General features: G+C 45.8%; 1 protein-coding gene across 2 annotated transcripts; it reads left to right on the top strand.

Moving 5' to 3' along the window:
• The first annotated feature begins 1,160 nt into the window (after positions 1–1,160).
• On the top strand, positions 1,161–21,103 carry LOC132382834 (zinc finger protein 436-like). Of its 2 annotated transcripts, none has more exons than XM_059953283.1 (2): positions 1,161–1,230; positions 16,884–21,103. In XM_059953283.1, the coding sequence occupies exon 2, from the start codon at positions 17,277–17,279 to the stop codon at positions 18,228–18,230; it is 954 nt and encodes a 317-aa protein (XP_059809266.1). In that variant the 5' UTR covers positions 1,161–1,230; positions 16,884–17,276; the 3' UTR covers positions 18,231–21,103. The 2 variants fall into 2 exon arrangements, with proteins under 2 accessions (XP_059809266.1, XP_059809267.1); XM_059953284.1 differs by having other exon boundaries at positions 16,473–21,103.

Here is a 21,103-nt window from a genome sequence, read left to right as displayed (position 1 = left end):
ATCTACAACACACTACATGCCCTTCGACCCACAATATTGTGCCAACCATTTAACCTACTCTAGAAACTGCCTAGAATTACCCTACTGCATTCCCATCTATTTTTCTAGGCTCCATGTAGCAATCTTAGAATCTCTTAAAAGACCCTATTTTATTTGCCTCTACCACCGTCGCTGGCAGTGCATTCCGCGCACCCACCACTCTTTGTGTAAAAGAAATTACCTGACTTCTCCCGTGCAACGTCTTCCTAGCACCTTAAAACCATGACCACTCGCGTTAGCCATTTCCGTCCCGGGAAAAATGACTCTCGTGATCTTATACACCTGCATGAATTCCCTGCATGAATTTCTCCAGACTGAATACGACGATGAGCTCACTGTGGTTCTGACGTTCCTCAGGGCTCCGGACTAAGGTGGTTAAACTCATTCTTCCCCGCTTTGTTCAAAGTTTTGGGTCATTTTCACTAATTTCAAAGGACTGTACCTCAGACAGCTGGGTTGTTGCAATGCACCTCTAAAGTCTGACAGCAGACTAGCGAGTGAATCTTCGATGGGGCAGAGTCAGCATCTAAAGAGTTGGGCTTTGGGGCTCAGAGATGGGGCCTAGAGTTTACAAGGAAAGGGGAGAAGTGGAATCACACCAGCAGGATGTGGCTACAAATGAAAGATCAGAAACATTTGGAAACTGGTTGTTAGATAAAAAAAAGTTGGTTAATTTTGCAAAATACTGGTGGAAATTAACAGATCAGGCAGCAAATGTGGAGAGGAATAAATAGACGTTTAGGCAGACCCCCTCCAGCATGTCTAGACTGTGTACTCCTCTGCTTAGCTGCTTCCTGAACTGCAGAGTTCCTCCAGCATTTTGTGTGTGTGCGTCTCTTTATTTCCAGCAACAGCAGAATCTCTTGTGTTTTCAATCTGCCTTTGTAAGTAGGTTCTGCTTTTTGGCATTAGAACGCGGGAAGGTTGCTGATATTAAATTATTGTTTATGGGAGCTGCTTTCTGCGTTAAAAGAGCTGCAGAGTTTTCTACACAAAATAATAACTGAGGTATGAACATGGAACCAGTGATTGCAGAAACTTTTAATGGAACCGTGATCACCCAGAATGCTCTGCGTCCCATTTTTCGCCGTCGCTGAAGCACCGATCGAGTTCGCAGGCGTCAGGGATGTGGATGCTCCCGATTATTGCGCATGCGCGCTGTACACAAAGGCCTCGATAAACCGGCTCCAGGTAAGAGAAGGTTTGCGGTCTAGATTTTTTCAACACATTGCTGTGACATGGCCCGAGGCCCGTAATCCGGGCACAGTCCTGCTCTTGTCCTCCTCTCTCTCAGCCCCACGATCCCCACACGGGCCCCGGGGAACTTCTCGCTGATGAGGGAAGACAGAGTTGATCTCCAGTTATCTGAATGCAAGGATTAAGAACTCGGAGAAAGGGACCTCCAATCACAAACAAGAGAAAATGTGCAGAAATTGAAAATCCAAGCAACACATACAAAATGCTGGAGGAACTCAGCATTAGTACTCTTTTCCATAGATGCTTCCTGGCCTGCTGAGTTCCTCCAGCATTTTGTGTGTGTTGCTTGTTCTACCTCCTTTTGTTCTGAACTGTTCTACCGGTGAGAACATGTTTTGATCCATTCTCTCTGGGTACAAAATGATATCAAACACGTTTGCCCTGGGCAAGAAATAGCTCTCTCATCACGTATGTGCCAGACTTCAATGAGATAGAATACTCCCCTTCCCTTCATGTTCATTGGCAGTGCCATCAATGAGTTCACCACCATAAGGCGGAGGGTTCAAGGGAAATATTTATGTACAATACAGTGGCTGTTGTTACCTGTGTGTATTATGGCAATGCAAAAGTTGCTGGAGAATTTGCTAAGTGAGAAAAGTGGAGTGATATTTGGAAATCTGACTTTTTAAATCATTTAGCAAGCAAATCAGATATGAATGGTGTGCAAAAGCTGGAGTGAGAAAATCCTTCATATCCCTCAACAGTCCTGCTACATAGGTTGTGTGAGAGTGAAGATGAACTTGGTCAAACCCAAAGGATATCAAAGTTCTAATTAACAGTGATTTGCTAGCAGTTAAAATAAATCCCTCTCTATTTTAAATTCAGTGTACACATGTTGCTGTCACTGGGTAAAAATTACACAGCACAAGATTTTTTGGCACACCGGTCATTACAAATTAGATGCGACATTGGTGGGAAAGTGGGGAGACTTCCAGTGTCCTTGACACCCTCACCTACAAGATGTGCATCCAGCTGTAGCTTGTAGCCCTGCATGTTAGGGAGCTGGAAATGGATGAATTCCAGGTCATCTCGAAGTCGAAGGGGGTTTTAGATAAGACATGAAGAGAGGTGAGTTGCACCCAAGGTGCAGGACATAGGAAACTGGGTGAGAGTTAGGACGGTGAATGAGGTTAAATAGCCATCATAGAGTGCTGTTCTGGTCATCACAAACAACACCAAGTAGATCACATTAAAAACGGCAAGGGGGGATTACCTTGCAGAGGAATGTCAAAGGACTGATAGGGGATTTTTTTGTTAGGGAATTAAAACTAGCTGAGGTCTAATATTCTCGTGGTAAAGCTTGCTACTGCCAGTGTGTGGTGGGGGAGGTTGTGTGGTTAATCTAAAGTTGTAGGGGGATTGGAGTCAGAATGCCAGAACAGATAGTGGAGAGGACATATTGAATTGACTTATATCCTTTATATACATGAGGAGTGGAAATCTTTACATTACTTCTTCATCTAAATGTGGAATGTGTAATATATAGTAATTATAGTAAGGACAGTCAATACAATTGTATCAGCATGAATTAATCAGTCTGATGACCTGGTGGAAGGAGCTGTCCTGGAGCTTGTTGAGCCTGTTTTTTATGCTGTGGTACCGTTTCTCAGATGGTAATAGCTGGAACAGTTTGTAGTTGGGGTGACTTGGGTCCCCAGTGATCCTTCGGGCCTTTATGCACACCTGTCTTTGTAAATGTCCTGAATAGTGGGAAATTCACATCCACAGATGCGCTGGGCTATCCGTACCACTCTCTGCAGAGTCCTGCGATTGAGGGAAGTACAGTTTCTATAGCAGGCAGTCAGGATACTCTCAATTGTGCCCCTGTAGAAAGTTCTTAGGATTTGAGCCTCCATACCAAACCCTCTGAGGTGAAAGAGGCAAACAGCCACGTACCATGCGGCCGGTATGTACAGACCACATGAGATCCTCGGTGATGTTTATGACGAGGAACTTAAAGCTGTCCACCCTCTCAACCCCGGATCCATTGATGTCAACAGAGGTTAGCCTGTCTCCATTCCTTCTGTAGTCCACAACCAGTTCCCTTATTTTTGTGACATTGAGGGAGAGGTTGCTTTCTTGACACCCAGACAGATGTTGATCAGACAAAGTCAGCAATCAAATGGTTGAGGGTGTGATGAATGTGCTGAGCTTTGTATATCACAATGCTGGAAGCATCATAGGAAAGCCAGATGAGCTCAGGACAGGGAATTATGATATTGTAGCCATTATTGGGACTTGGTTGCACGTAACAGTCTGAGGGATTTAGAGAAACAAATGTGTAGAGAGATTGCAGACTGTGCCAAGAAACAAATGTTGACATGGTAAGCAATTTTAACTTAACAAATATTGACTGGGTCTCCCATACTGTAAAAGGACTAGCTGAGGTAGAATTTGTCAAATGTGCCCTTAATCAGCACGTAGAATTCCCAGCATAGAAGTTTGCCATAAGCTAATAGGGAATGATCCAGGGCTAGTGACAGCAATTAGTGTATGGGAACATTTTGTATCTAGTGATCATAATGCCATCAGATTCCAAGTAAATATGGAAAAAGAGAGGTCTGGAACACAGGCTGAAATTCTAAATTGGAGAACAAGTAGAGGTGTGCTACACCTGACGCTAAAATAACGACAAGGAGTCGGTAAACTGCAATTAGAGATGATTTTATTCGAACTTCACAGTCTTGCTTTAAAGCCTCCCTCATCCCGCTCTCCTCGGGTGCGGATGCTGTAAGGGACACGTACTCACAAACCCCCACAGGCTTTTTCCCTTTGTTGGTGAAGCAGACCTGGCGCCCTTTTGGGACTGGCCTTTGTGCCGGCGCACTGGCTATTTGTGAACTGGTTCGAGTGCGCTGGGAAGTGGTTCGCCACATAACTCCCTCCCCCCCAGAACCGGTGAATGTCCACAGTCTGGGTCGGACTCTGTTTGGGAGGTCGGCCTCTGCGCCGCGGTGCCAGAAATTCGACCGGTTGCGCCAGGTCCACATGGGCCAGTTTGAGTCGATCCACCGTGAAAACCTCCTCTCTCCCCCCAACGTCCAGCACGAATGTGGACCCGTTGTTCCGGAGCACTGTAAATGGCCCCTCGTAGGGCCATTGCAGCGGTGGCTGATGCCCGCCCCTTCATACAAACACAAACTTACAGTTCTGCAGGTCTTTGGGTACGCAGGTCGGGTTCTGCCCATGCTATGAAGTGGGTATGGGGGCCAGGTTACCGAGCCTGTCGCGTAGTCTGCCCAGGACTGCTGCGGGTTCTTCCTCTTGCCCCCTTGGGGCTGGTATGAACTCCCCGGGGATGACCAGGGGTGTGCCGTACACCAACTCGGCCGACAAGGCATGCAGATCGTCTTTGGGCGCCGTGCGGATGCCGAGTAGGACCCAGGGAAGCTTGTCCGCCCAGTTAGCTCCTCGCAGGCGGGCCATGAGAGCCGACTTTAGGTGACGGTGGAAACGCTCAACTAGTCCGTTCGACTGTGGGTGGTAGGCAGTTGTGTGGTGCAGCTGAGTCCCCAAAAGGCTGGCCATAGCTGACCACAGGCTGGAGGTGAACTGGGCGCCTCTGTCGGAGGTAATGTGGGCCGGTACACCAAAGCGGGACACCCAGGTGGCGATCAGTGCCCGGGCGCAGGATTCGGAGGTGGTGTCGGTGAGCGGGACTGCCTCTGGCCATTTTGTGAACCGGTCCATGATAGTCAGGAGGTGCCGCGCTCCGCACAACACCGGCAGGGGGCCCACGATATCCACATGAATGTGGTCGAAACGCCGGTGGGTGGAGTGGAACTGCTGCGGCAGAGCTTTGGTGTGCCACTGCACCTTGGCCGTCTGGCAGTGCATGCACGTTCTGGCCCATTCACTGACCTGCTTGCGGAGTCCATGCCAAGCGAACGTGTTGGAGACCATCCGGACGGTTGTCCGGTTGGAGGGGTGTGCTAAGTTATGAATGGAGTCGAAAACACGTCGCCGCCAAGGTGCCGGGACGACGGGACGGGGCTGGCCGGTGGCGACATCACAGAGTAGGGTCCTCTCATCTGGGCCTACGGGGAGGTCCTGGAGCTGCAAACTGGAGACTGCGGTTCTGTAACTCGGGATCTCCACATCTGCCTGCTGTGCCTCTGCCAGCGCCTCAAAGTCTACCCCTTGGGAAAGGGCATGAATGTTAGGGCAAGAGAGCATGTCCGCCACAACATTGTCCTTACATCCGAGATGTGCCGGACATCCGTCGTGTATTCGGAGATGTAGGGCAGATGTCGCTGCTGGCGGGATGACCAGGGATCGGACGCCTTCGTGAACGTAAAGGTAAGCGGTTTGTGGTCCGTGAACGCGGTGAAGGGCCGACCTTCTAGGAAGTACCTGAAATGCCGGATTGCCAGGTAGAGCGCCAACAGTTCCCGGTCAAAAGCACTGTATTTGAGCTTGGGTGGCCGCAGGTGTTTGCTGAAAAACGCCAGGGGTTGCCAGCGGCCCGCGACGAGCTGCTCCAGCGCCCCACCGACTGCTGTGTTAGATGCGTCCACTGTGAGGGCGGTAGGGATGTCCATTCTGGGGTGCACTAGCATCGCGGCATTCGCCAAGGCTTCCTTCGTTTGAATGAAAGCGGCGGCGGACTCCTCGTCCCAGGTAATGTCCTTGCCCGGACCGGACATCAGGGCGAATGGGGGTGCATGATCAGGGAAGCTGAAGGGAGGAAGTAGTGGTAGAAATTGACCATACCTACGAATTCCTGAAGGCCTTTGATCGTGGTGGGTCGGGGGAAATGGTGGACCGCATCTACAATAGCGGGCAGAGGGGTTGCCCCATCTTTAGTAATCCTGTGGCCCAGGAAGTCAATGGTGTCGAGCCTGAACTGGCATTTGGCCAGGTTGATTGTCAGGCCGTATTCACTCAGTAGGGCATAGAGTTGACGGAGGCGGGACAGATGCTCCTGACGACTGCTGCTGTCTATGAGGATGTTGTCCAAATAGATGAATGCGAAGTCCAGGTCGCGTCCTTTAAACGCTGGAATGTCTGTGCGGCATTCTTCAGGCCGAAAGGCATGCAGAGGAACTTGAAAAGGCCGAATGGGGTGATGAGAGCTGTTTTGGGGACGTCGTCCGGATGCATTGGGATTTGCTGGTATCCTCGGACGAGGTCTAGCTTGGAGAAGATCCGTGCGCTGTGCAGGTTTACAGCAAAGTCCTGAATGTGCGGCACAGGGTAGCGATCCGGTGTGGTAGCCTCATTCAGCCTGCGGTAGTTGCCGCATGGTCTCCAAATCCCTGATGCTTTGTGCACCATGTGCAATGGGGAGGCCCTTGGGCTGTCGGACCTCCGGATGATCCCCAATTCCTCCATCCTCTTGAACTCCTCCCTTGCCAGTCGGAGCTTGTCCGTGGGAAGCCGCCGAGCACGGGCGTGGAGGGGTGGTCCCTGGGTTGGGATGTGGTGCTGTACGCCTTGTCGGGGCTTGGCTGCCGTGATCTGCGGTGCCAGAACCGATGGGAAATCCGCCAGGACCCTGGTGAAGTCGTTGTCGGACAGCGTGATGGAGTCGAGCTTAGGGGCTGGCAACTGGGCTGCACCCAGGGAGAACGTCTGAAAGGTTTCGGCGTGGACCAGTCTCTTCCTGGGCAGGTTGACCAGTAGGCTGTGAGCCCACAAAAAATCCGCACCCAGAAGTGGTTGGGCTACGGCGGTCAGTGTGAAGTTCCATGTGAACTGGCTGGAGCCGAACTGTAGCTGCACCTGGCAGGTGCCATAGATCCTTACTGTGCTGCCGTTCGAGGCCCTCGGGGGGACCCGGTGCCCTGTTGTGGGTGTTGTAACTCGTCGGAGGTAAGACGCTGATCTCGGCACCAGTGTCGACCAAAAAAATGGCATCCCGACCTCTGGTCCCACGCATTCAGGAGGCTATCCCGAAGGCCAGCTGTAGCCATCAGCAGCAGCTGGCCCTGGCGTTTCCCGGGAACTGGCAAGGTGGGCGACAAAGACGGGCTTCTGCGCCCCACCGCTGGTGGTAGAAACACCATTGTTCGTTGGGCTCCCCACCCCTGCCTCTGGAGTTAGCGGGCTCTGCAGCCGGGCCTGGACTGGTTTGCAGCTGGGAGCGTGACCTGGTGATCTGTGTGATGGACGCCCCACTCACCTTCTTGGCGTTTCACAGCAAGTCTGCCCGGGCTGCCACCTTCCGGGGGTCGCTGAAATCCACGTCGGACAGCAGCAGGCGTATGTCTTCGGGCAGCTACTCTAGGAATGCCTGCTCAAGCATGAGGCAGAGTGTGTGTCCGTCGGCCAGAGACAACATCTCATTCATTAAAGCCAATGGAGGTCTGTCTCCCAAGCCATCCAGGTGCAGTAAACGTGCAGCTCGCTCGCGCCGTGAGATTCCGAAAGTCCTTAGGAGCAGGGCTTTGAATTCCTTGTACTTGCCGTCCGCTGGGGGAGACTGTACGAACTCCGCAACCTGGGTCGCTGTGTCCTGGTCAAGGGAGCTCACCAAGTAGTAGTAACGTGTGTCTGCCGAACGTGGAATTGGACTTCTGCATGCTGGAACCATAGGTGAGGTCACAGCGCCCAGAAGCTTGGCAGTTTCAATGAAACCGCATGAACAGATGCAGCGTCAGTCATCTCCGGTCCAAATATCGTTTGGACCGTCGGGGTCACCAATTGTAGTGGTGTGCTACACGCAGCGCTAAAATAACGACACGGAGTCGGTAAACTGCAATTAAAGATGATTTTATTCGAACTTCACAGCTTTGCTTTAAAGCCTCCCTCATCCCGCCCTCCCCGGGCGTGGATGCTGTAAGGGACACGTACTCACAAACCTCCACAGGCTTTTACCCTTTGTTGGTGAAGCAGACCTGGCGCCCTTTTGGGACTGGCCTTTGTGCCGGCGCACTGGCTTTGTGAGCCAGTTCAAGTGCACTAGGAAGTGGGTCGCCACAAAAGGTAAATTTTGATGGTATCAGAACGGATCTAAGAAGTGTGGACTGGGACAGGATGTTTTCTGTCGAAGGAGTTCTTGGGAAATGGGTGTCCTGCAGCAGTGGAATTTTGAATGTGTGGAGTTTGTATGAGCTTGCCAAGTTAAAAGTTGAAAGCTAACTGGTGCATCGTTTTTCAGACAGACAGACAATATACTTTATTGATCCCGAAGGAAATTGGGTTTTGTTACAGTTGCACCAACCAAGAATAGAGTAGAAATATAGCAAAGTAAAACCATAAATAATTAAATAATAATAAGTAAATTATGCCAAGTGGAAATAAGTCTTGAACAAGCATATTGGCTCAGAGTGTCTGACACTCCGAGGGAGGAGTTGTAAAGTTTGATGGCCACAGGCAGGAATGACTTCCTATGATGCTCAGTGTTGCATCTCGGTGGAATGAGTCTCTGGCTGAATGTACTCTTGTGCCTGACTAGTACATTATGGAGTGGATGGGAGACATTGTCCAAGATGGCTTGCAACTTGGACAGCAACCTCTTTCCTGACACCACCGTCAGAGAGTCCAGTTCCACCCCCACAACATCACTGGCCTTGCGAATGAGTTTGTTGATTCTGTTGGTGTCTGCTACCCTCAGCCTGCTCCCCCAGCAGACAACAGCAAACATGATAGCACTGGCAACCACAGACTCATAGAAGATATTCAAGAAATATTGAGGCCCCGGATATTTTATTCCTCTAGATGTCTCAGATCATTAGGTGCAACCAAGACTCAGTAATGACTATGAATCATAATTCAATGCCCTGAGCATACCTGATCTTTTTTCAGTTGTCTTCTGTTGGTTTCTAAAAACTTTCCAATAGTTGTTGTTCTGTTATTTGCCCTCTCTTTGGCTTTTATATTGGCTTTGGCTTCTCATTTCTGCCATGGTTGTGTCCTCCCACCTGTCCAATGCTTCCACTTCTTTGGAAGTGGCTGAGGCTATATGTGTTTTACATTCTGGTAAGACCCCAGGACCTGATGGCTTCCCTGGGGAGTTTTATAAAACTTTCACTACGTTACTTACACCTTATTTATCCTCTGTTTTATCAGAGTCCTTTAAATCAGGTAAACTCCCTCAATCTTTTCATGAAGCTTTTATTTCTCTTTATCTTAAAAAAATAAAAATCCAGCTGAATGTCCTTCATACAGACCGATTTTTTTATTAAATGTTGATGCAAAAATTTTATCCAAGATCTTAGCTCAAAGACTTGAAAATATTATACCATCTATTATATCACATGACCAGACAGGATTTATTAAAAATCGTTACTCACATTTTAATATATGTCGGTGATTGAATGTGATATACTCACCATCCAAAATAATTCCAGAGTGTATATTATCCTTGGATGCAGAAAAAGCCTTTGATAGGATTGAGTGGAATTATCTTTTTAAGGCCTTAGAAAAGTTTAATTTTGGGCCTAATTTTATTTGTTGGGTTAAATTAATCTACTTGTCTCCTACCGCTCAGGTTATTACTAACTCCCAAATTTCTAAGCCCTTTAAAGTACAGCGGGGAACTAGACAAGGATGTCCTCTTAGTCCTTTACTTTTTGCTTTAGCTATAGAACCCTTAGCAATAGCACTTCGAGAATCTAAGGACATTTCTGGTATACTAAGGGAAGGTATGTCTCATAAAATTTCATTATACGCTGATGATACTTTACTTTCTATCTCTAACACTGAAACTTCTTTACCTTTAGTTCTTTCTTTAATTTCCCAGTTTAGTTCTTTTTCAGGATATAAACTGAACCTACATAAAAGTGAGTTATTTCCTTTAAATGACCTAATATCATCAAATGCCAAATTTCCGTTTAAAGTTGTTAGAAGTCAATATACAGATCTAGGTGTAACAATTACTAAAAACTTCAAGAATTTATTCAAAGAAAACTTAAACCCCTTATTAAATTATGTGAAAAAGACACTTTCTAAATGGTCCCCTCTTTCTTTATTCCTAATTGGCCGAATTAATTCGATTAAAATGAAGATCCTTCCTAAATTTTTATATCTTTTTCAGGCCTTACCTATTTTTATTCCTAAGACATACTTTGATTCTTTAGATTCAGTTTTAACCTCTTATATTTGGAATAATAAACAAGCTCGTTTAAGTAAAGTTTACTTACAAAGAAATAAAGAGATGGGTGGATTAGCCCTACCCAACTTTAGGTTTTACTATTGGGCTGCTAATATAAGGAATATTACTTTCTGGTCCTATTATATTTATCGTAAAAATTGCCCATCATGGGTCTCTTTAGAAGCTAATTCTGTAAGAAAATTCCTCTATTGTCTCTCTTCTTGGATCATATTCTTCTTTTTCAGCAAATAAAACAACATAACATAATTGTTAAGCAAACTTTAAGGATATGGTCTCAATTTAGAAAATTTTTTGGTTTAGTGAATTTTTCATTATCATCTCCCATTCTCCTTAATTATTTTTTTATCCCTTCTATGACTGATAAATTCTTTAAAGATTGGGATGTATTGATCACTCAGCTCCCGAATTGCTCCCAGAAACTCCAGCCATTGCTGCTCTGTCATTATTCCTACCAGTTTCCCCTTCCAATCAAGTTTGGCCAGTTTCTCTTTCACAGGGACATGGAGCAGTTCTGTGAAACAGGCCATTCGGCCCATCCAGAAAATACTGAAAATATTTAAAATCTCTAATACAACGTCTTGCACCGGGACCACAGCCCTCCGTACCCCTACCATCCAGGTACCTATCCAAACTTCTCTTAAATAGTGAAATTGAGCTGGCATGAACCATGCGCTGTCACGACCATTTCAGTGAAGAGATTTTCCACATGTTCCCCATGAGTTTTCACTTTCCCCACTTACCCATGACCTCTGGTTGTCATCCCACCCAACCTCAGTAGAAAAAGCCTGCTTGTATTTACCCTATCTATACCCTCATAATATTCTATGCCTCTAACAAATCCTCAAAGCACTGTATAATTTCCTTATTTACATTTAGAGCCTTGTTTAGGTGCATAAGATGATGAGGGGCATTGATCATGTGGATAGACAGAGGCTTTTTCCCAGGGCGGAAACGGCTAACACGAGGGGACAGAGTTTTAGGTTGCTTGAAAATGTGTACCAAGGGGATGTCAGGGGTAATTTTTTCCATACAGAGAGTGGTGGGTGCGTGTAATGCACTGCCAGCGTCAGTGGTGGAGGTGGATACAATAGAGTCTTTTAACAGGCTCTTAGATAGGTACACAGAGCTTAGAAAAATAGAGGTTAGGGAAATTCTAGGCAGTTTCTAGAGTAGGTTATATGGTTGGCACAACTTTGTGGGCTGAAGGGTCTGTAATATGTTGTAGATTTCTATGTTCTATGTTAAACAGCGATACATAGAAACATAGAAAACCTACAGCACTAAACAGACCCCTTAGCCCACAAAGTTGTGCAGTACATGTCCCTCCCTTAGAAATTCTTAGGCTTAGCTATAGTCCTCTATTTTACTAAGCTCCATGTACCTATCTAAAAGCCTCTTAAAAGACCCTATCATATCAGCCCATTCCACGCAGTCACTACTCTCTGAGTAAAAAATTTACCCCTGATATCTCCTCTGTACCTACTCCCCAGAACCTTAAACCTGTGTCCTCTTGTGGCAACCATTTCAGCCCTGGGAAAAAAGCCTCTGACTTTCCACACGATCAATGCCTTTCATCATCTTGTACACCTGTATTAGGTCATCTTCACTCCAAGGAGAAAAGGCCAAGTTCACTCATCCTATTCTCATAAGGCATGCTCTCCAATCCAGGCAACAACCTTGTAAATCTCCTCTGCACCCTTTCTATGGTTTCTGCATCCTTCCTGGAGTGAGGTGACCAGAACGAAGCACAGTACTCCAAGTAGGGTCTGACCAGAGTCCTATATAGCTGTAACATTATCTCTCAGCTCCTAAATTCAATCCCACGATTGATGAAGTCCAATACACCGTATGCCTTCTTAACCACAGAGTCAACCTGTGCAGCTGCTTTGAGCATCCTATGGTCTCGGACCCCAAGATCCCTCTGATCCTCCACACTGCCAAGAGTCTTACCATTAATACTATATCCTGCCATCATATTTGACCTGAAAAAATGAACCACTTCACACTTTTCTGGGTTGAATTCCATCTACCACTTCTCAGCCCAGTTTGCATTCTATCAATGTCCCGCTGTAACCTCTGACAGCCCTCCACACTATCCACAACACCTCCAACCTTTGTGTCATCAGCAAACTTACTAACCCATTCCTCCACTTCATCATCCAGGTCATTTATAAAAATCACTAAAAGTAAGAGTCCAAACAGATCCCTGAGTTACTCCATTGGTCACCAACCTCCATGCAGAATATGACCCATCTACAACCACTCTTTGCCTTTTGTCATTCATAGTAATACGTTGTAGACTTCTATGTTCTATGTTAAACAGCGAAAAATCATTGGCTGTTCTTCAGTCTTTTGGTACCTCCCCCTGTCACCAAGGATGATTTAATTGTCTCTGCTAGGGTCCCAACAATTTCTGCACTTGCCTCCCTTAGGGTCCGAGGGAGCACCTTGTCATGCTTTGGAGATTTATCCACCCTCATCTGCCTCAGGATAGCAAACATCTCCTTTTATCTGTTCAGGGTCCACGATTTTAATGCCTCTTTCCCACACTCACATAGAGATGTGTCCATCTCCTGAGTAAATTGAGATGAAAAAGATATTGAACATCTCCCCCATCTGCTTTGGTTCCACACGTGGATTGCCATTCCGGTCTTCCAGAGGATCAACTTTGTGTCTTGCAATCTCTAGGGTCTTAATCTATCTCTAGAATCCCTGAGGATTATCCTTCATCTTTTCTATGAGGGCAACCTCATTCATGCCTTCTTTTATCCATCCTGATTTATTTCTTATGTGTTTTCTTGCATTCCTTAAACTCCTTAAAAACCTACCTGGTATCCCTGTTATGCAACTCCATTTTGTGCTTCACCAGGCTCTCAATATCTCTTGAAATCCAAGGTTCCCTACAGTTTCTATCTTTAGCTTTTATTCTGACAAGCACATTCCCACTTTGTACTTTCAAAATTTCACTTTGAAGGCCACCCATTTACCAAGCACACCTTTGCTATAAAGCAGCCTGTCCCAGTCCACAGCTGCCAGATCCTCGTGTCATAATTCCGATGTTGATCCATGCCCTCAACGCATCCACCTTTCCTACTGTGCTCCTTGTATTGAAATATACAGGGTTCAGCATATTCACTGCACCATGCTCAATGTTTTTCATTCCTGACTTTGAGGTTTGAGCAACATCTGTCTCCACAAGCCCTCCACTATCTGTTCTGTTATTCAGGTTTCCATTCCCCCTGCAACTTTAGTTTAAACGCCCACCCCCTACACCCACCTCCCACCATGCATCATTAACGCCCCTTTGGCTTTCATCTCCCAGAACAATAAAAAGGAGGTGCATACCAGGTACAGGCAAATAGGAACAAATGGGGTACTTATGAAGTACAGGAAATTCAAGTGAACACTTATGAAAGAAATAAAAGAAGGTATGAGGTTGACCCAGCAGACAAGGTGAAGGAGAATCCGGGGGGATTTTGCAAATATGTTAAGAGCAAAAAGATTGCAAGGGAAAAAAATATAATCCTCTGGAAGATCAGAATGGTAATCCATATGAAGAGACAGAACATATGGGGGAGATTTTAAATTATTTTGCATTTGTATTGTTAAAAATGTGCCACAACTCTGAGGGGCCCAAGGGTACAAAGTCGCCCCCTCCTTTTTGAGAATCCCAAGATCGCTATTAGTTCGGGTCTGGGACCCAGGAAATGAGAGAGAGACACGCAGGATCCTCAAGGTTTGGAATGTGACCTGGGTCTGCAAAAGACAAAGCCACGGATAACGGCCATTGTCTCTTGGAGAGGGAATTGTGTATTGAGTACTGTACTATTTATTTGAAGCCCTCAGGGAATGACCAAAGTGGGCTGGTTGAGGGATGGCATCATTCCAACCTGATTGACATCTGAGACCTCGTGAGTAAGGATAAAAGAAGGTCTGGGGAACAACTCCTTTCGACGCACCAGGAGAAACGCTGGAAATCCCGTGACAGCGTTTGATAGCGACAGCTGGTGGGGCCCACGTGCATCCTTTCCTGTTGCCTGGGATTGGCGGGACTGACCACGGAAGAACGGCTTAGCTAAAAGGAAAAGGACACCAACGACATTTCGAAGGCTTGACATCATAAAAAAGGAAACTCTAGCAAGTTCCAAAATCTTTCTCTCTTGACTCCAACCAAAGGCTGCAGCTTGAATGAACTAAAGTGACTTTTACATTTCCATCGGACAATACATTATCCCTTAAACAACGATAGAGCTATTTCTTATTGGTTATTGTTGTACCCGCACCTTTTGATCTAGTATTGATGACGTATAGTATCTGTATGTTTGTATTGATATTATTTTTGTGTATTTTTACCAATAAATACTCTTAAAATAGTACCGTCAGACTTCAGCGGACCTCTCTATCTTTGCTGGTAAGTTACCCAGTTACGTGGTACGTAACAGTATTTACTCAGGAGATGGACACAGTCTATAGAAGTGAGGCAAAGCAGCATCAACTTCATGGACCCTGTACAGATTACAGAGGTGGATGTGTTTGTAGTCCTAAGGCAAATTACGATGGGTAAATCCCCAGGGTCTGACAAGTTGTTCTCTGGGACTGTATGGAGGATGTGCAGAAATTGTCGGGGGCAAGCACAGATATTTGAATCACCCTTAGTGACAGGTGAGGAACTGGAGGATTGGAGGACAGCAATGTTGTTCTGCTGTTCCAGAAAGGCTCTAAAAATAAACGAGAAAATTGTACATTGGTGACCTTGACATCAGTAATAGGAAAATTATTGGGACATATGCGCAGGAAATGGATATATAAGTATTTGGATAGATGTGGACTGATTAAGGATAGGCAGCATGGCTTTGTGCATGGTTGGTCATGTCTAACCAATCTTATAGAGTCTCTCGAAGAAATTATCTGGAAAGTGGATGAAGGCCAGGCAGTGGATGTTGTCGACATGGACTTCAGCAAGGCACTTGACGAAGTCTCATATGGGATGTTGGTCAACAAGGTTCAGTTATTCAGCAGCCAAAATAAGACAGTAAATTGGATGAGACACTGGCTTTGGGAGAAGCCAGAGTGTGGTAGCAGATGGTTGCCTCTCTGACTGGAAGACTGTGACTAGTGGTGTGCCATAGGGATCAGTGCTAGATCTGTTGTTGTTTGTCATCTATATCAGTAATCTGGATGATAATATGGTTAGCTGAATCAGCAAATTTTTGGGTGACACCAAGACTGGAGGTGTAGTGGACAGCGAAGAAGACTGTCATGGCTTGCCGTGTGATCTGGACCAGCTGGAAAAATGGGTTGAGAAATGGAAAATGGAATTTAATGGAGACAAGAGGGAAGTGTTGTATTTGGTAGGACCTATGTCTTACACAGTGACTGGTCGGGCTCTGAGGAGTGCTCTAGACAAAAGTGATTTGGGAATACAGGTCCATAATGCACTGAAAATGGTTTCACAGTTCAATGGGAATAGAAAGAAAGATTTTGCCACATTGGCCTTCATAAACCAAAGTACTGAGTACAGTAGATGGATGTTATGTTGACATTGGTGAGGATTAATTTGGAGTATTATGTGCAGTTTTGGTCACCAATCTACAGGAAGGTGTAAAAGAAGTTGAAAGAGTTCAGAGAAAATTCACAAGGATGTTGCCAGGTCTGGAGGACTTGGGTTATAAGGAGCGATTGAACAGGTCTGTGCTTTATTCCTTGAAATGGAGAAGACTGAGGGGAGATTTGATAAAGGTATACCAAAATTATGAGGGGTATAGATAGGGTAAATACAAGCTGGCTTTTACCACTAAGATGGGGTGGGACTACAACTAGAGGCCATGGGTTAAGGATGAAAGGTGAAACATTAAGGGGAACATGAGGGGAAACTTCTTCACACAGTCTGTCATTCGGGTGTGGAATGAGCCAACAGCCCAACTGGTACATGCAGGCTCGATTTCAACATTTAAGAGGTTTGTATAGGTACCTGGATGACAGGTGTACGGGAGTGGGCAGTTGAAATAGTTCAACACAAACTGGATGGGCCAAAAAGTCTGTTTTTGTGTTGTACTTTTCTATGACTGTGACAAGAACCTGAAATAATACTAATATTTGCTCTAATTCCTTTTAACAGCTGTGCAGACCAACCATACATCTGAGTAGGAGATATTTACATGGCATTAAAACTGTGGCACTTTAAATTAACAGTACATAAAAAAAATCCCAGCTGCATTTTGACAAGGCTATTTGTGTGAGAGTGTTTCAGATACTGTGGGGCCAGGCACCCATGCAGCTCAGTGGGAACGGAATAATACCAGTGGAGAGAGCCAAAATGAGCCAGGTCACAGATTGGAGACGGCAAGCATCAGAAAATTTGATGGTCATTCAAGATACCAGCACTGTGCCCAGTTAGAAGATGATTTCTCTCTCCAACATGGGTTGAACTTCACTGTAACAGTGTGATTATCACACGTGAGCAACTAAAATTATCTCATCTGAAATGTTGTACTTCACCCATTGATGGATTTTGTAAATTTTTTTACAGGTTAAAAATGACAAGGAGTTTGTCTACGGGACTCTCAAACAAAACACACCAGTTTCTCTATCTCTCTCTAGATACTTAAGCAGTGGAACAAGGGATTCAGTCAACCATCCTTCCTGCTCAGACTGTGGGGAGGGATTCACTCAGTCATCTGACTGACTGGCACGCCTGTTATTTTACAAGGGGAGAGGCCATTCACCTGCTCAGACAGTGGAAATGGATTCAGTCGGTCATCTCAACTGAAGGTTCATCAGCAAGTTCACACTGGGACAATTCCGTTCAACTGTTCTGTGTGTGAGAAGGGATTCAGTCGGTCATCCCACCTGTGGACACACTGGGCAGAGGCTGCTCATCTGCTGAATTTGTGGGGAAAGATTCTCTCGGTCATCTGATCTAATGACTCACCAACGAGTTCACACCGGTGAGCGGCCGTTCACCTGCTCGGACTGTGGGAAGAGATTCACTGAATCATCTAAGCTGAAAGTACATCAACGAGTTCACACCGGAGAGAGGCCATTCACCTGCTCAGACTGTGGGAAGGGATTCACTCGGTCATCTCACCTACTGCGACATCAGTCAGTTCACACTGCAGAGAGGGATTTCACCTGCTCAGAGTGTGGGAAGAGATTCACTCGCTCTTCCACCCTACAGAGACACCAGTCAGTTCACACCAGGGAGAGGCCGTTCACCTGCTCAGTCTGTGGGAAGAGATTCACTCAGTCATTCCACCTGCAGAGACACCAGCAAATTCACACTGGGGAGAAGCCTTTCACCTGCTCAAACTGTGGGAAGAGATTCACACAGTCATCCTACCTACAGAGACACCAGTCAGTTCACACTGGGGAGTGGCGGTTCACCTGCTCAGAATGTGGGAAGGGATTCACACAGTTATCCAAACTACTGGCACACCAGTCAGTTCACAGTGGGGAGAGGCCATTCACCTGCTCAGACTGTGGAAAGGGATTCACTTGGTCATCTGATCTGCTGACACACGAGCGAGTTCACACCGGGGAGAGGCCATTCACCTGCTGTGAATGTGGGAAGGGATTTGCTCGGTCATCTGATCTACAGAGTCACCAGCGAGTTCACACTGGGGAGAGGCCGTTTACCTGCTCAGTCTGTGGGAAGGGATTCCATCAATCATCCAACCTTCATAGACACCAGTCAGTTCACACTGGGGTGAAGCCATTCACCTGCTCAGACTGTGGAAAGGGATTCACTCGGTTATCCTCACTATCGGCACACCAGCGAGTTCACACTGGGGAGAGGCCATTCACCTGCTGTGAATGTGGGAAGGGATACACTCAGTCATCTCATCTGCTGGCACACCAGCGAGTTCACAGTGGGTAGAGACCGTTCACCTGCTCAGAACGTGGGAAGGGATTCACTCAGTCATCCAATCTACAAAGACACTTTGGGTAAAGGCCGATCACCTGCTCAGACATTGGGAAGAGTTTTTCTCATCCATCTCCATCAAATGTGCATCATTGGGTTCACACCAGAGAGAGGCTGTTTACCTGCTGTGAATGTGAGAAGGGATTCACTCAGTAATCTAATCTTGTGACACACTACTGGGTTCACACTGGGGAGAAAGTTTCAATAAGCTGCATGCTGGATATTTGTCCACCACCGTTGCAGAATGCAATTTCGAGAGTGACTGTCGGTGCTGAACTCTGCAATTATTGCTGCGATTCTCCACACCCAGTTCTGCACCCTGGTCACTGGGCATGGGAGGAGTTTCTTCTACTGCATATTCACCTTTACTGGGACTGGATCTGAGACAAATAAATCAGTTCTATTTTAAACTTGTATCCGGTACTTAGTGCATTTATAACACACCTAGTGTACAGTACAGAGTCAACTCAGCCCGGCTGGACCCTGCCAATGATGCAGTTTCATGACAGCCTATTTAAATCCTCCCCTGTTGTTCATCTCTCGCTCTCCCTGTGGTGATGGGTTCCAAACAGTCACCACTCTGTGGGTGAAGAGGTTTCCCTTGAATTTTCTGCAGACTGAAGAAGTCGAGCTGATTGCAGTTATAACCATATAACCATATAACAATCACAGCACGGAAACAGGCCATCTTGGCCCTCCTAGTCCGTGCCGAACCCTTAATCTCACCTAGTCCCACCTACCCGCACTCAGCCCATAACCCTCCACTCCTTTCCTGTCCATATACCTATCCAATTTTACCTTAAATGACACAACTGAACTGGCCTCTACTACTTCTGCAGGAAGCTCATTCCACACAGCTATCACTCTTTGAGTAAAGAAATACCCCCTCGTGTTTCCCTTAAACTTCTGCCCCCTAACTCTCAAATCATGTCCTCTCGTTTGAATCTCCCCTACTCTCAATGGAAACAGCCTGTTCACGTCAACTCTATCTATCCCTCTCAAAATTTTAAATACCTCGATCAAATCCCCCCTCAACCTTCTACGCTCCAATGAATAGAGACCTAACTTGTTCAACCTTTCTCTGTAACTTAATTGCTGAAACCTAGGTAACATCCTAGTAAATCGTCTCTGCACTCTCTCTAATTTATTGATATCTTTCCTATAATTCGGTGACCAGAACTGCACACAATATTCCAAATTTGGCCTTACCAATGCCTTGTACAACTTTAGCATTACATCCCAACTTCTGTACTCAATGCTTTGATTTATAAAGGCCAGCGTTCCAAAAGCCCTCTTCACCACCCTATCTACATGAGACTCCACTTTCAGGGAACTATGCACAGTTATTCCTAGATCTCTCTGTTCCTCTGCATTCCTCAATGCCCTACCATAGTTCTGTCTGAGATGTTCTTCGCCCCTCAAATCTCTGGGCTGAAGAAGAATGACATTGGTAGTTAAACTCCTTAATCACAACTAATTTCCACATTACGGGTCATTTTCCCTGCTTCTAAAGGGTTGTTAGAGAACATCACTGTCCTCTAAAGTCTGAAAACAGAATGGGAAACCATCAGTTGGATGTTCAACTGAGCAGGGTCAGAAACCAGAGGCAGGTCTGCACAGGGCAGAGTTTGGGGCTCTGGGCAATGGTCGGGGTAAGAACATATGATGAGGAGAAGGGTATCAGCAGCGGGGCATGGCAACAAATGTCAGAGTAACAACATTTGGAAGCTGATTGACAGAGACAATCAGTCGATTGTCTGACTGATGACACGAACAATGGCTGTGGTGAGGTTCTCCACAGGTTGAGGAACGTGTGTGTTGGGAATGGTTTTGTCTATTGAGGGAGTTGTTCCTGCTTGTTTATCCTGCAATATGATATCCAGATGGTTATTATGGACTGTCCTATTTGAAATAATGTATTGATTATCATATAATTTGTAAGATCTTGACTCTAAAACTGGGTCAGACTTGAATTTATGGTGTCTTTATTCAGTTATGGAGGGCATTGATGAGTTTTTATTTTAAAACAAGGTTTTGGTGAATGATACTTGCCACTTGATTGTACCTTTGTAAGTAATCAGATTGAGTTAAACTGCTGTGGGATCCTGGAATGTGTTGGACTGTGTCTGGTTTCTCTTGGCATTTTCTGCACTTACTGCCTTGTTTGTTTGTATTTCATGTATTTTTGTGTTTTTTTTTCCTTTTTTTAACCACCTTGTCCTGTATTTCTGCAAGGGGCCCCTCTGTTTCTGGGAAGAGGACTCCAACTCTCAGTCAGGTGCTCGATGCTTCCTTGTCACCATCTAGTCTGCTCAGATCATTGGGATGTCTCTCCTGGAGGGACATACTCATTCCACTGGTTAATGTTTTCTTCCAGAGTGGTGATTTATTTTTCTGATTCGGCCTCTCTTTTAAGCTTTCTGGTCTGTATTTCTAATCACAATTACATATACACACATGGAGTGCTGAGTCCTGCTCACTTTTGATGAAAATATATACTTAGAAGTTTTATCTGACTGTTGTCTAATTTTTTTTCATGTGTGTTATTCCTCTTCCTCCTTGTATTCAAGGTCGTGTTAATCTAAATGTGTCACTGCTGATGAAGGGTTTCAGCCCAAAACATCGCCACTCCCTCCTCCCACAGATGCTGTCTGGCCTGCTGAGTTCTGCCAGCATTTTGTGTTTTTATTTATTTCCAGCATCTGCAGATTCATTCGTGTCTGAGTGTGAATAGACTTTTCTAAAGTTCTTTTTTATCTTTGTAAATTCTACTGATTGAAATTGGACCAAGATATTTTTATTAAAAAATGTCAATGTTGGTATTGATG

The sequence above is a fragment of the Hypanus sabinus genome, chromosome 29, assembly GCF_030144855.1.
Source record: "Hypanus sabinus isolate sHypSab1 chromosome 29, sHypSab1.hap1, whole genome shotgun sequence".
In the NCBI taxonomy this organism is placed as follows: domain Eukaryota; kingdom Metazoa; phylum Chordata; class Chondrichthyes; order Myliobatiformes; family Dasyatidae; genus Hypanus; species Hypanus sabinus.
The sequence above is the reverse complement of the archived record's forward strand: the minus strand, read 5'-3'. Positions and strand labels throughout refer to the sequence as shown.

What these genes read in the sequence shown, in the direction of transcription:
- LOC132382834 (XM_059953283.1), top strand. Translation starts at nt 17,277, where the DNA reads ATGACTCACCAACGAGTTCACACCGGTGAGCGGCCGTTCACCTGCTCG.